We start from the raw sequence: 13,517 nt of genomic DNA, 5'->3' as shown, positions 1-13,517 counted from the left end.
AAATGATGAACACATTTGATCATATGAAATGGATGCCATGTTAATCCCTAAGCATAATACTATCTCACTCTAATCTCACATGCAATTCTCTCTTCCTATATGACATACAAAGAATACGAAAATATGCAACTTAGCAATTCTAAAATGAATGAATGAATGTATTAAGCATGGTGTAAAAACACAGTTTATATAGAAATTATTTTTGCACCCAGTTAATCGATTATGTTGCCTGTTAATCAATTAATGGGTTGTTAGAGAATAACTGAATTCTATTTTTCAATTATCTGTTAAAACTATTCAAAACTATTTTCACGTTAATCGATTAAAGCTTCACTTAATCGATTAACTGGCATATTTTCAGTTAAGATGTTAATTAGTAAACTACCTATATATTATACTTATCAACTATACATGTTTTACCTTTATGTTATGCCTAAAATACACAAATAACATGTATGATTAATGCATGAACATATAATAAGCTAGATGTCATGTCTCATATAAATGATATGATAGTTTTTAGAACTTGTGAGATTTGCATCTAGGTTTACCTGACCTAGACTCAATAACTAAAACACATCTAAGTCTCTAGTCTAGAAATGAAGCTCTTGAATCTTTGGCATGTTGATTTGTTGAGTTGTCTTTAAGCTTTCACTAAGTCCTTTGTCTTCATCAAAAAATAGGCAAGCTAAGTGTTATCTTGACACATTGCACTTTCAATTTATTGTCGATCAAGGTTAAAGTTGTCGCTTCTGCCTGCCAAGGTTATCTTTTTTACATTACAGTTCCTTGGATTATCCCCGGCCAAGATTACCTTATTCAAGTTCAAACTTCAATTACTTGTGTTAATTAATACTTCCGGTCAAGTTTATCTTATTCAGGTTCCAGGCTAACCCCTTCTTAAAGTGACAAGTCACATAAGGTTAATCCCGACCAAGATGACGCTTAATTTTGGGCTATTTTAGGCTATCATTGGAATGGTTAAATCCGGCCAACATTATCTCTGGTCTCTAGTTGATATTCAAAATATAAAGACCTCTCAAATTTACCTTCATTATCAAAATTATTGTAAGGGATTTATTATTGAAGTCATTTCCGGTTAAGAATATCTTACATATTCCAGATTGCTAGTCAAGCTTCTCATGTACAAAAAGTAAAGGAAGACAAGTAAAATATGAAAAAGGCGAATTCATTGAAATGGGGAAATTACATAAGTCATACAAAGTTATTACAAGACACTCAGGCCTCTCCCCTTTTCTGGGATTGACAGCTTGACAACGGAGTCGTCTTGCTTCGACATCAACTCCTCATCTTGGACATACGCATTAATGTGTGTCCATGATTGTCCTCACCCAGGTGCACCATACCAACATGGGCAAACTCATTATCTCATGCAAGGTACGCATCCTCTACCGTCAAGCAAGAAATGGAATCCCGTTCCGCTACCAGCCCATCTATCTCCAGCCTAAGGGAAACCACCTTATCAGTCAGCTTAGCAACCTCCTCTTGGGCTTGGTTGCGAGAATCCTGAGCAACATGTCCTTGCTCATCCGATAGCTTCATCTTATCACTGATCTGACGGATCTCGCTCTTGGCCTCCTCAAAATGCGCCATCAGGATGGCCATATCGTTCTTGGAACAGACAAGTTTCCATTGGGAAGCCAAGGCAACTCGACGAGCTTCCTCATATCGTTGGGTCAGGCTAGAAAACTCTTGGTTGGCTGCTATTATCCAGGCCCCCATCCCCTTTACTTCGGTCGCATGATCCTCCTTCACCTTCAACAACTCTGCAGAATGGCGGTCCCACACAACCTAAAGGGCCTCGCCCCCAACCGCTCGACTATGGGACTTTCGCCTTCATGGTACTTGGCGATGAATGCTACCATGATCAAAGATTCCTGGACTTGCCTCATCATGTCATGGATAGAAGACGCATCAAAGAGGGCCTTCACCTTGTCGGTCACCAGGTTGATCTCGACCGCTTGAGGAATAGAGTATCCCGCCGGGGGCCGACCTGCCACACTTGGAGCATTTCCCTTCCCCACGTTGTGGTGGATGCCATGGGGAGTGATGATCATGCTCGACTCTAAAGGTGCCTCATACACGGGTAGAGGATCCGTTGCGGGAAAGACCGTCACTAGGACCATAGGGACGACTAGTGTCCCTTGGACCAACCCACTCTGATCGGTCGAAAGAGAAGGAGGAGGTGGCAAGTTTGTTCCTCGATGAATTGAAGGAGGCAAGCTCCCTCCGGATTGGCTGGGTGAGGGAAGTGGTGAGCCTGTCTGAGCTTGTTTTCCCGGCTTTGATCGCCGAATGATCTGACTTAGTAATTGATTCTTCTCTAGACGATCGGCCATATGAGCTACAAAAAAAAAAAAAAGCAAAGTAAGTAGACAACCAAAACTTACAAGTCACACGTGCACAACAAATTAATACCTACCAACCCAATTCTCAAAGGCTTGCTCACCCTTAGAAAGGTCGGAGCAGGACAAGATTGAGCCACTTTCAATCCAACCTAACATCGCCCTGGCTGCCTCGATCTCTGAATCTTTGAGGCTCTCAATGTCATAATTGAACTTCTTAGCCGGTTTCTGATGGATATTACCATTCCAAGATAATGGAAACAACGCTCTCCCTAGGGGCCATAAGCCCACTGATGGTTCGCTCCTCGGATCTCGACCTGGTAGAACCCTGCCTTCCAGTTCTTGGCAAAGGAGTCATAGGGGTGGAACAAAGTATGCTTGTTCTTGGATTGAAGAGATGTCCACCTGTGGCGACCAATCTTCTCTTCATGAGGATTGGTGCTGAGGGTCACACAGAACATCCAAAAGAAGAGGCGAACCATGCAAGGGAACTTCATCACCTTATAGAATAGGCCAAACGCTCGGATGAATCCCCAAGCGTTTACGTGTAGCTAAGAAGGGGCGACCATTAGATGATTCAGTACGCCCATATACCATTCGTCTACAGGGATTTTCAGCCCGATTTTCCACATGTAGTAGTCATACATATAGAAGCAATACTTATCCCCCTGATCTGCATAATAGTCATGGCAAAACCATTCTTAAGAGGAGGGGGCATGCAACTAGGTGCAATTCGATGCACGTGCCAGCTCGGCAACCTCAGGAGTCACATCCTCCGAGAAGTAGTTTGCATAATCCAACACATCTTGATTAACCCATCAGTATTGGGAATTAGGGTCACCAGAAGAAGCATTAGACTCCAAACTGATCTGCATAACAATCATGGCAGAAGAAGCATTAGACTCCCCTTGATCTGCATAACAGTCATGGCAAAACCATTCTTAAGAGGAGGGGGCATGCAACTAGGTGCAATTCGACGCACGTGCCAGCTCGGCAACCTCAGGAGTCAGATCCTCCGAGAAGTAGTTTGCATAATCCAACACATCCTGATTAACCCATCAGTATTGGGAATTAGGGTCACCAGAAGAAGCATTTGACTCCAAACTGATCTGCATAACAATCATGGCAGAAGAAGCATTAGACTCCCCCTGATCTGCATAACAGTCATGGAAAAACCATTCTTAAGAGGAGGGGGCATGCAACTAGGTGCAATTCGACGCACGTGCCAGCTTGGCAACCTCGGGAGTCACATCCTCCGAGAAGTAGTTGGCATAATCCAACACATCCTGATCAACCCATCAGTATTGGGAATTAGGGTCACCAGAAGAAGCATTAGACTCCAAACTGGATTCCCTATCCATTATCGGACGCCACTTCTCCAAAAAAGCTATCTGGTCCATCCCTAAGACCCCCGTTCCTATCACTCTGCCCCTCCAATGGGCTAGCAGGGTCGGAAATGTGAAACTGCTCACCCTTCCTTGGGCAAGCCAATCCCTGCGACGAGGCGACCGCGAGACAAAATTGGGTGGAGGTCCGAACAAGACCTCCACCTTGTCAGACCTAGATTCTAGCTCGACAATAAGGATCATGACTATGAAAGTAGAAGGGAAGTGGAGTTACCTATAAAGAATGCTAAAAAGAAGTGAAAAAAGACGAGGTTGATTGGCACCAGATTAAGTTCGGCAGGAGAGAATTCATAAAGCAAAGTGAAGAAAATGAAGGAGAGACCTCCCTATTTATAGACAAAGTGGGGCCAAGACCACTCCTCACGGCCCAAATCAAAACACATTCTGCCCATCCAAAAAACACTCAAGTACGATCCAATAATGACCCAAGAACCAAGACAAAAGGCGGCAATAAATGAACCGATGAGTCACACTCAAGACTTTGAGCCTCAAAACGATCCGATTACCAAAGAATTATAATGACAATCAACCATGTGTCACACAACCTAAAAGGCTAACGACACCATACTGATACACCTAGAGTCTACTAGCATGCTCGCCTATCAAAAATACTACTAGACTAGGGGCAATTGTTCCATCCTAGTCATCCAGGCATCTTAACTACTCGAGATGGTCTTCCCACTTATCGAGCAAAGATCGAATATAACCAATCAAATGGATTGACCGAAGTCATTTTCCTTGAGCTAGACATCTCAAGTTGGTGTGGGATCACTCCCCGTCTGATACACCGCCAACAGCGCATTGCCACGCCACCTGCAATCCCACCTACCCCCTATCAACATGACAAGGACAGACTACAATATGGCCACCATACTTCTCACAAGCTAAAAGTCAACTATGCACAAAGTATGATCCTGCCAAAGCCGTCTGGCATGGGAAAAGCAGCCCCCGACAAGCCAGGATGGTCGACCATGCCAATAGTACCCTCTAGGGCCACGTCACCCCCTCAACCACTATAAATAGAGGTCTCCCCCAATAGGAAGTAACACTTAGAACTCATCACTTGCCATTATTACTCTCTATTCACTTCACATATATCATTTATTGCTCCCAGATATTACCTCTCCACTCTCACTGACTTGATCGTCGAAGAACTTTTTCATGTACCTCTACCGGCAGATCTAAGTCTACCTTCACCCAGAACTCAGAGAACTCTAGCCTGGATATTCAAGAAGTCTTACCCGAATCTCCAGTCCGACCTAACTTGTTCATCCACAAAAGAACACCTTCAACTTATGATTTTATGCAATTATCTGATTTCTTTTTTCCTCCACCATTATTGATGCTTTAGAGCAAAGATAATTTTCTAACATTTCGGCATTACTAGCATTAGGAGTGTTCGAATCCAGACCTGTCCAAAAATAAAATCGAAAATTGATCCAAAGTAGACTGAAACAGCAAGAACTGAATGTGATTGGATTATATTGGATTTATTTTTTAAAGACTAATCGGTTCAGTCCAGTTTTCGGTTTCACCTCTTGGATTCAGACTGATCCAAAGCAGGCCAGAATTATTTAAGTTTGTTCGTATTGTTGTTATCTTGTTATTGTTGATATTGTTATTATTGATATTGTCATTGTTGTTGCTATTACTAGTCATGTTATCGTTTACATTATTGTTGTTGTATTGCATGTTTTTGCTATTTATTGTTGTTTTTTTTTGCTGTTGTTTACTTTTAATGTTGTTGAAAACTTTTTTAATATTGTTGAATACTTTTTTTTGTTATTTTATGTTTAATATTTAGTTTTTTATGAGTTTTGAGTGTATATTCAATTTCAATTTTTATAAAAAAAAATCAATCCAAACCTAGCCGAAACCACATATAATATTTGGATCAGATTAGATTGGACATCTTAATATAAATAGACAAGACTAGACTACATGTCAATTATGTGTTTAGATTAGATGATTTTTTTGACTAAAAATATATCTAAATGGACCAGAACGTGGCCTCCGTTTCCATGACCAACGCTTGAATATTTAATCGAACAAAAGTGTACCCGAAAGAAAATTACTGGTTGTAAAAGTTGATTTGGGCCTATTACAAATTGTCTGCTATGATTTTTTGTCATTTTTAGCATGTTGTCGTCGGCCTTGGTTACTTTGCTCTAGGATCAAGATGTTGGGCTTATATTCATGCCCTATCAACAAGTCAATGATATTTTTGAGATAGGTTGTCACCAGCTTTGTTATTATTTGATAATGATAAATATAGTAAATTACATTGACATAAGTTTTAGTAAAATTATATAAATTATCTATCACTTTTCTACACCTACATAAATCCTCTAGTTTTTATAATTTTATTACTCTGACCACCCTTGCACGAGAAATAAGTGTAATCTTTTAAACAAAAATGTGATAAATGCAATTAAGTTAAACAAAACATGGTATATTGTGGAGACAGATCCAATTAAGATATGAGACAATACCTGTTTATTATTTTTGGTTCGTTACGATATAGTATAAGAGCAATTTAAACTCGTTATAATTGTTAATGCGTATTGTAACCAAAATTAATAAAGATACATTGATTTGTATATTATTTGGACTTGCCTCCACAATATATCATATTTTGTTTAACTTAATTACATTTATCATATTTTTTGTTTAAAAAGTTATACTTATTTCTCGTGGAGAGGTGACTGGTATAATGAAAGTATATAAATTAGAGGTTGTGTAGGTATAAAAAAGTTAGGGTGGTTTATATAATTTCACTAAAACTGAGTGTCAATATAATTTACTCTAATAAAATATGAACAACATAAATCATAAAATATGAGAGAGTTAATTCATGGAAGAAAAAAAAAACAAGCACGAGGGAGTAGGTTAATTAAAATTTTAGAAGTTAATTTTAAATTTGAATGTAATATTTATGCATTATCAATGTAATGATTTATATACAATCATTGCATTATTCACCGTTCATTTCAATTATTTTATGAAGAGTTAATAATAATTAAATATGAGTGATAGATAATGTCGTAAGTAATACATTGTCAGTGCATATATATTTTTCTATATAAATTTTAGGCATTCTCTAGGAAGATTAAAACGGTTTAAATGTTGGACAGAAATGATGTACAAAACTACAAACATCCTTAAATGGGGATGATACTAATTACTCTAAGGGATTTTTTTTGAATTACAAAATTACGTAACTTCTACCAAAATTTTGATTATCAACTCAAAACTTACTACTACATTACCTGTGACAAAAATAGATGTAGTTGAACCTGTTCTACACTTACATGACCTATATGATTTTCAATAATGAGCTTTCTCAACAATTAATTTGAATGGTTTGGTTTTCCATTATTAGTAGAGGACGATATATTACTAATATTATCCCCACTTAATTATTTTCAACACTTGGAATAACTTTTTGTAAAGAACAACATTCTTGAGAAAAAGTTCCAACTTTTCTTGGTCTTAGCCAGCTTCTTAAGCTCTTTTCTAATATCTAAACATTCATTCTCTAATTCTTTGACACGGTCCCTCAAGTTATCATCACCTTGTTGTTGACCATTATTGCCATTACTCCTTAGGAAACCAAGATTTCCATTTGGGTTTTGTGAGTTCTCAATATTGTCAACAAATAACCAAGTAGATATTGATGTTCTGAGCCTAAGTTGTTCGAAGAAGAGGACTTGAACTATAACTCTAATAGGTAATCTTTCATTTTGTGCTGCATGAGTACTCGCTTCTAATGATAGTTTTTGGACATTCATGAGTCTACAAAATTGTTCCCTTTCTGAATCTGCTAGCCAAGGATGTGCCTGGAATTGTCTTAAATGTGTTACATAAGAAATATAAATACTGAAACAAGAGAAAAAAACATATGTACTGCCAATGCATGTTTATACATTATCATTATATTATCAACTATTCATATTTAATCTTAATTAATATTTAATATTTAACCATAACTGACAGTACTCTCTTGAAACAAAGGAAAACAAAGAAATTGTAAAAGAAAAAAGGAAAAAACTAAATGTTATTCTTTATGAGCCCTTGATTTTATACTACTCTTTTCATGATTTATTCTTTCATTTTGCTTAATAAACTTTCCAAAGAATTAATAATCTCTCTAATTATAATCTCATATTACCTAGTATTAAGTGCATACTCTCAGTATACATAGGCACTTACTTTTACCCATATATTTAGAAAATTAGAAAAATACACTGTACTTTTACGTTAAATCTTTGTGTGATTTTTCTCCCTCTTTATACATTTGTTCCTAACACCCCATATTTTTGGGGCATTTAATTTTCAGTTCATAACAATTATGTGTCACAACATGTGTAAAGCATGGACTTACCTCAAGGTATACATCTATTGCATGATATAAAGCATCATCAAGTGGCCTAGCATAATCTGGAATTGCAGAAGCAAGGGCATGAAACTTAGGCAACTTCAAGTTAACATCTAGAGCCATCTCAGCAAGATATGCATCCACCAAAATTGCCACCATTGTCATAGGTTTCAACGTATTGGCTCCGACTATCACTTCTTCAGTTATGGATGGAGAAGTTGCTGCAGTTGCTGGCTGGTGCATTGACATAAAATGATCGATGATCCTGTGAATGCAATCTATATCATAGAGTGTTTCGACCGAGTAGCTCATATTTGGAATAAGAAGATCAACAAGCTCAACTTGGTCTAGTTGAGATCCAATCCTCTTCTCCAAATTGTCTATGCATGATTGACTTGCACGTAATATCATCGCTGCGCGGAGCAATCGAAAAAGCGACTCGGAGGGTGTTACACCTTTCTTATTAGGAAGCAAACCCACAATTTCTTCCAGCACAACCTTTTGATCTGCTTCAGAAATTGTGCTATTATTACTAGTAGTGCTTGTCCCTTGTTGTTTGACATTATTCTTATCATTGAAGCTTGATTGCCTATTCATCAAAGGAACAAATCTCCTAATATAAAATATAAGGGAACCTACAATACTCTCAGGTTTCATACCCTTTGCTTCAATTGCTAAAATAAATCTTTTATATAAGGATATGCTTAATAAAGACAAATCCTCATACCACCAATCATCACCTAGTAACTTAGTCTCAGAAGAAATTCCATTCCATGTTGTAGGGTCTTGTCCTTGGTTATTAGAGCAATCACCTTCAGCCTTAGGCCTATTGAACATGTTTGGATCAGAACATACCTTCATGGCCAAGGAATCAATGCATCTTGAAACAATGTGGATCTCTTCAGAAATGTTTTTAACTTCCTCACATGTTTGGAGAGCTTTTATTGTGTCTGACCAATTACTAAGAACTTCATTGAGAAATGATTCTGTTTGAGAAACAAGGTTCCCTTCACCATAATTTTCATTCATTTGGAGGTACTCTGATGCACATCTTAGACTTGCAACATTTGATGCTGTCACTTCTATTTTAACACCATAGCAAAACCTTGTTACAAGATTGAATATTTTATCCCCACCAGGAACATCATGAAGTTCCAAAACAGAACTTGACCCATCTTCATGTGTGGAATCAGCAATGAGTTTCTTAAGTAATCCACTTCTACAAAGCAATGGGAACTGCATCATCCAAAACATAGATGTATAAACAAACTAAGTTTTTCTAATGAAATAAAACATATAATGCATTCATCAAACAACATATTTCAACAAAAGTTCAATTCAAATGTGCACCTTGTGGAGGAAAAAAGATGATTCTCCTACTTCAACAGTAACATCACTTGGAAGTCCTGTTGTACAATGCCTGAAATTAATTTAAAAATTAAAACCAATGTTGACCAAGAAGTGTGATCAGTGATTCAGTATTAAAAAAACATTAGGCCAGACAGAAGTATATGGTTGTGTAAATAAAAATAAAGTATAAAATAAATACTCTAAATACAAGTTAAGTATGCTACAACTGAAATCTACAAAGATAACTTGTTTGATAATCTACAAAGAACTAATAATTGATGTAATGAAGTTCCTAAACTCTCTTATGGGAACTTGTCCACATTCATTACCCCTAAACTTAAAAAAAACCAGCAACTCTCAACTTCAATTAAAATTTGACATAGCCCAATTGTTGTTTTCCAAATAAGTATGACAGTGGTATGCTTTTAATATGATAAGCACCACAAACTTCATGATGTTGTGATTCCTTTTATTTACAACACTTGTTGCAGGGGCTGAGATCATCTCCAATAGTACTGGAATCTGAGGCCCAAATTTATTTTATCATTTATAACCTTCTTTTGATTAAAAATGTTTTAAAATCTGCACCATCAATTTTTTCTAAAGTCCACGTGTCTCAATCTTAATAAGTATTGGACCCTTGAGTAATTGAGAGGATCTATTTCCTTGTTGCATGTGTGGAGTCTACATTTTGGTTCCAAAGTCATGATAGGACTATGAGATACGTGAAATTGAAAAAAAATCTATGGTGCACAAAACCAATACAAAACTCAAGAAAGCCTTTTCCATAACGTCTAGTGGTGTAAAAATCCGCTAGATATTCAGAATGACCAACAAGTCAAAGATTCAATTCTTAATAACGACACTTATCAGGAGGGACAATTATGCACCCCGAAATGTATTAGTTCTTTACCTAAAAAGACGAGGGAATAGTAAAAAAAATATATTTATAAAAGACAAATCATGTTTAAAAACAAACCATTGAAATGTAAATCATTTTGTTAGTTCCATTTCAGTTTTTCTTATTCTCCATATGCTTCTAGCCATTTAGTTACCATCTTTTCTCCATAGCCACTATTACAATTCTCTCTTCAATCCATTATATTTAATCATGCGTTTCAACTCATTATAACTTTTTTATCTTTATTGCATTGAATGTATGACCAATACAAAAAGAAGAAAAAATAATAGTGGTAATAAATAAGAAAACTCATAGAATTAGAAGATTCATTTAGGTTCACCAGCACCTGTTACGCAACCTTAGTTGCGATAGAAATACTTACAAGGTTTGCCCTTCCTGTCGAAATTCATCATCAGATTTTGATCCCAGCCTCAGCAACGCCATTAATTACAGATTTCTTGAGGATTAAGAAAACTTGAGTGAAGATAAGAAAGAACAAGTGGGCGGGGACACATGTGAAAGAGTAGTAGTAGAAAAAGATCGGAGAAGTTGTGGGTCAAATGAGATATGAGAGTATAGTGTAGTATTCTTTCGTTGTGATTATGGTCCACAACATAAAAATCAAAGTAGCGAGTCTAAAGCTTATAATTGAAAGAAGGGAAAGAATTGGTTACATAATTTTCTATAATGTCTTTCTCCCTCCGAATAACTTGCACGTAGAGACTCTTTTAACATTACATATCTCCATTTTTCTTGCATGAAAAGACACGTTATAATTAAAAATCATAAAATTTGAGAGATTCAAATAAATCTTGTGTAGGAATTGTGCCCATGAGGTACGAACTATTGTTATATTAGCTTGCAACAATTCTAAATTGCATGAAATAATACTTACTGAGTAAGTCACGGCTATGTCGCTCTCTTTGAAACCCGTCTTGTGGCAGTGCCTTGTTGGGAAATTTAGAACCAATTTCCATCCTGTGTGTGATGCAAAATGGGCACTTGCGGAAGCGACAAGTGGATAAAGAAAATAAAGAAGAATAGAAGAATAACACCAAAAATTTTAACGTGGAAAAACCTCCTTAACGCAAGAAGGAAACAACCACAAGACCTAGTCCAGAAAATATCTCCACTATAGAAAGTAGGATTACAATATTTGACTCTATCTTACTACGAGGATAACACTCAATCTCACCCAAAAAGGATGGAAATACAAACTCCCTCTAGTATCTCACTAGGAATACAAATCTCACACTATGTGGATATAAACTCTCTCACGTTCGCTCTATGTTGTTCTTTCTCACTTGCTTGTTTAATCTCTTCCTCACAAGTCTCATGTATATAGTGAAGGGAATGAATGCTTCATCATAAAGACATAATGAATGATTAATTATTGTTATACTTTTCAAGACACCTTGAAAAATGCTACTCCAACTTTCTAAGTCAGATTTCAAAGTTCTCAAGAGTCAAAGAATAATTCCAAGACCTTGGAATAACCATTATTGAATGTACTCAACGGTTCATCTACCAAAATTCATTGGTCTTGCTTCCATATTAATTAGGAAGGATTGCCAAAAATCTCCCCCTCCCTGAATTAATTGATGGGTATCACCAGTCCTGTACCTATGCAACAGTCTGTTAGCTTCTTGAGTGAAACTGTCTTGGTCATCATGTCGGACCAGTTGTCATCTATATGAATTTTCTTTAGCTGCAACTCACTATCCTCCAAAGCATTTCGTATCCAGTGATAACGATAATCAATATGCTTTGTCCAAGAATGAAACGTAGGATTCTTAGCTAGGTGGATTGCACTATGGTTGTCACAGTGCAAAACATATCTAGCTTGAACATGAACCAACTCATGTAAGATGTTTTTCATATATTTTATCTCCTTTCCAGCTTCAGATGCTGCAATATATTCTGCTTCAGTTGTTGATAATGCAATACATCTTTGTAACTTGAATTGTCAAGATACAGCCCCCCTACAAAGGTAGTTAGATAATCAGATGTAGATTTTCGGGAATCTATATCTCCATCCATATCAGCATCTGTGTATCCTACTACCATAGGATCTTCATTACCAAAACATAAACATCTTTTGGTAGTTCCCATCAGATATCTCAATATCCACTTTACTGCATTCCAATGCTCTTTGTTGGGATTAAACAAGAACCGACTCACAACTCCAACTACATCAGTAATATCTGGTCTTGTACAAATTATGGCATACATTAGGCTTCCTACCATAGAGGAATAAGGCATTATTCTCATTTATTTCTTTTCTTTATCATTAGTTGGACATTGCATTGTTGTTAACTTGAAATGTCCAACAAATGGAACACTAACAAACTTTGCCTTATTCATGTTGAATCTCTTGAGAACTTTCTCAATGTACTTCTCTTGTGATAGCCATAACAACTTCTTAGAACGATCTATGATTATCCTTATTCCAAGGATCTACTTTGCAGGACCCAAGTCTTTCATAGCAAAATACTTGCTTAAAGCATTCTTCAAACCAACAATCTTGGTTTATCACGCTCAATGATTAACATATCATCAACATATAAGAGGAGGATAATAAAGTTTCCATCATCAAACCTTTTAATGAATACACAATTATCACTAGTTGTCTTCTTGAAACTGTATTTGGTCATGAAGGATTCAAATTTCTTGTACCATTATCTCGGAGTTTGCTTTAGACCATATAAACTCTTATTCAGACGACACAGTAAGTGTTCCTTACCTAGTTCTTCATAACATTCTGGTTGCTCCATTTAGATTTCTTCTTTGATGTCTCCATGTAAGAAAGTTGTTTTGACATCAAGTTGTTCAACTTCTAAGTCTAGGCTTGCTGCTAGACCCAAATGCTACTCTTATGGAGGATTACTTTACACTAGTGAGAATATCTCATCAAAATCAACTCCTTTCTTCTGATTGCATCATCTCACAACAATCTGAGCTTTGTACCTTGGTCTTGAGCTTCATTCTTCAACTTTAAGCCTTTAAACCCATTTGTTTTTCAAGGCTTTACTTCCTTTGAGAAACTCCACCAGATCTTAAGTGTAATTCTCATGTAATGAGTTCATCTCATCTTCCATGGCTTTAACCCACTCTTC

At 36.7% G+C, this 13,517-nt stretch overlaps 1 protein-coding gene across 1 annotated transcript; it reads right to left on the bottom strand.

Annotated features, from left to right (window-relative positions):
- Positions 7,094-11,150, bottom strand: LOC109330730 (BTB/POZ domain-containing protein At5g03250-like). Its single transcript, XM_019565011.1, has 4 exons — positions 10,784-11,150; positions 9,501-9,570; positions 8,157-9,386; positions 7,094-7,611 (listed from the first exon to the last, which is right to left on the bottom strand). Exons 1-4 carry the CDS (start codon positions 10,843-10,845, stop codon positions 7,198-7,200), a joined length of 1,776 nt encoding a protein of 591 aa, XP_019420556.1. The 5' UTR covers positions 10,846-11,150; the 3' UTR covers positions 7,094-7,197.

The sequence above is a fragment of the Lupinus angustifolius genome, chromosome LG17, assembly GCF_001865875.1.
Source record: "Lupinus angustifolius cultivar Tanjil chromosome LG17, LupAngTanjil_v1.0, whole genome shotgun sequence".
Taxonomy (NCBI): Eukaryota; Viridiplantae; Streptophyta; class Magnoliopsida; order Fabales; family Fabaceae; genus Lupinus; species Lupinus angustifolius.
The sequence above is the reverse complement of the archived record's forward strand: the minus strand, read 5'-3'. Positions and strand labels throughout refer to the sequence as shown.

What these genes read in the sequence shown, in the direction of transcription:
- LOC109330730 (XM_019565011.1), bottom strand. Translation starts at nt 10,845, where the DNA reads ATGGCGTTGCTGAGGCTGGGATCAAAATCTGATGATGAATTTCGACAG. An exon ending in CATCTTTTTTCCTCCACAAG is followed by an intron (nt 9,387 to 9,500) that starts GTGCACATTTGA and finishes TGGATGATGCAG; the next exon opens with TTCCCATTGCTTTGTAGAAG. An exon ending in CAATAGATGTATACCTTGAG is followed by an intron (nt 7,612 to 8,156) that starts GTAAGTCCATGC and finishes AGACAATTCCAG; the next exon opens with GCACATCCTTGGCTAGCAGA.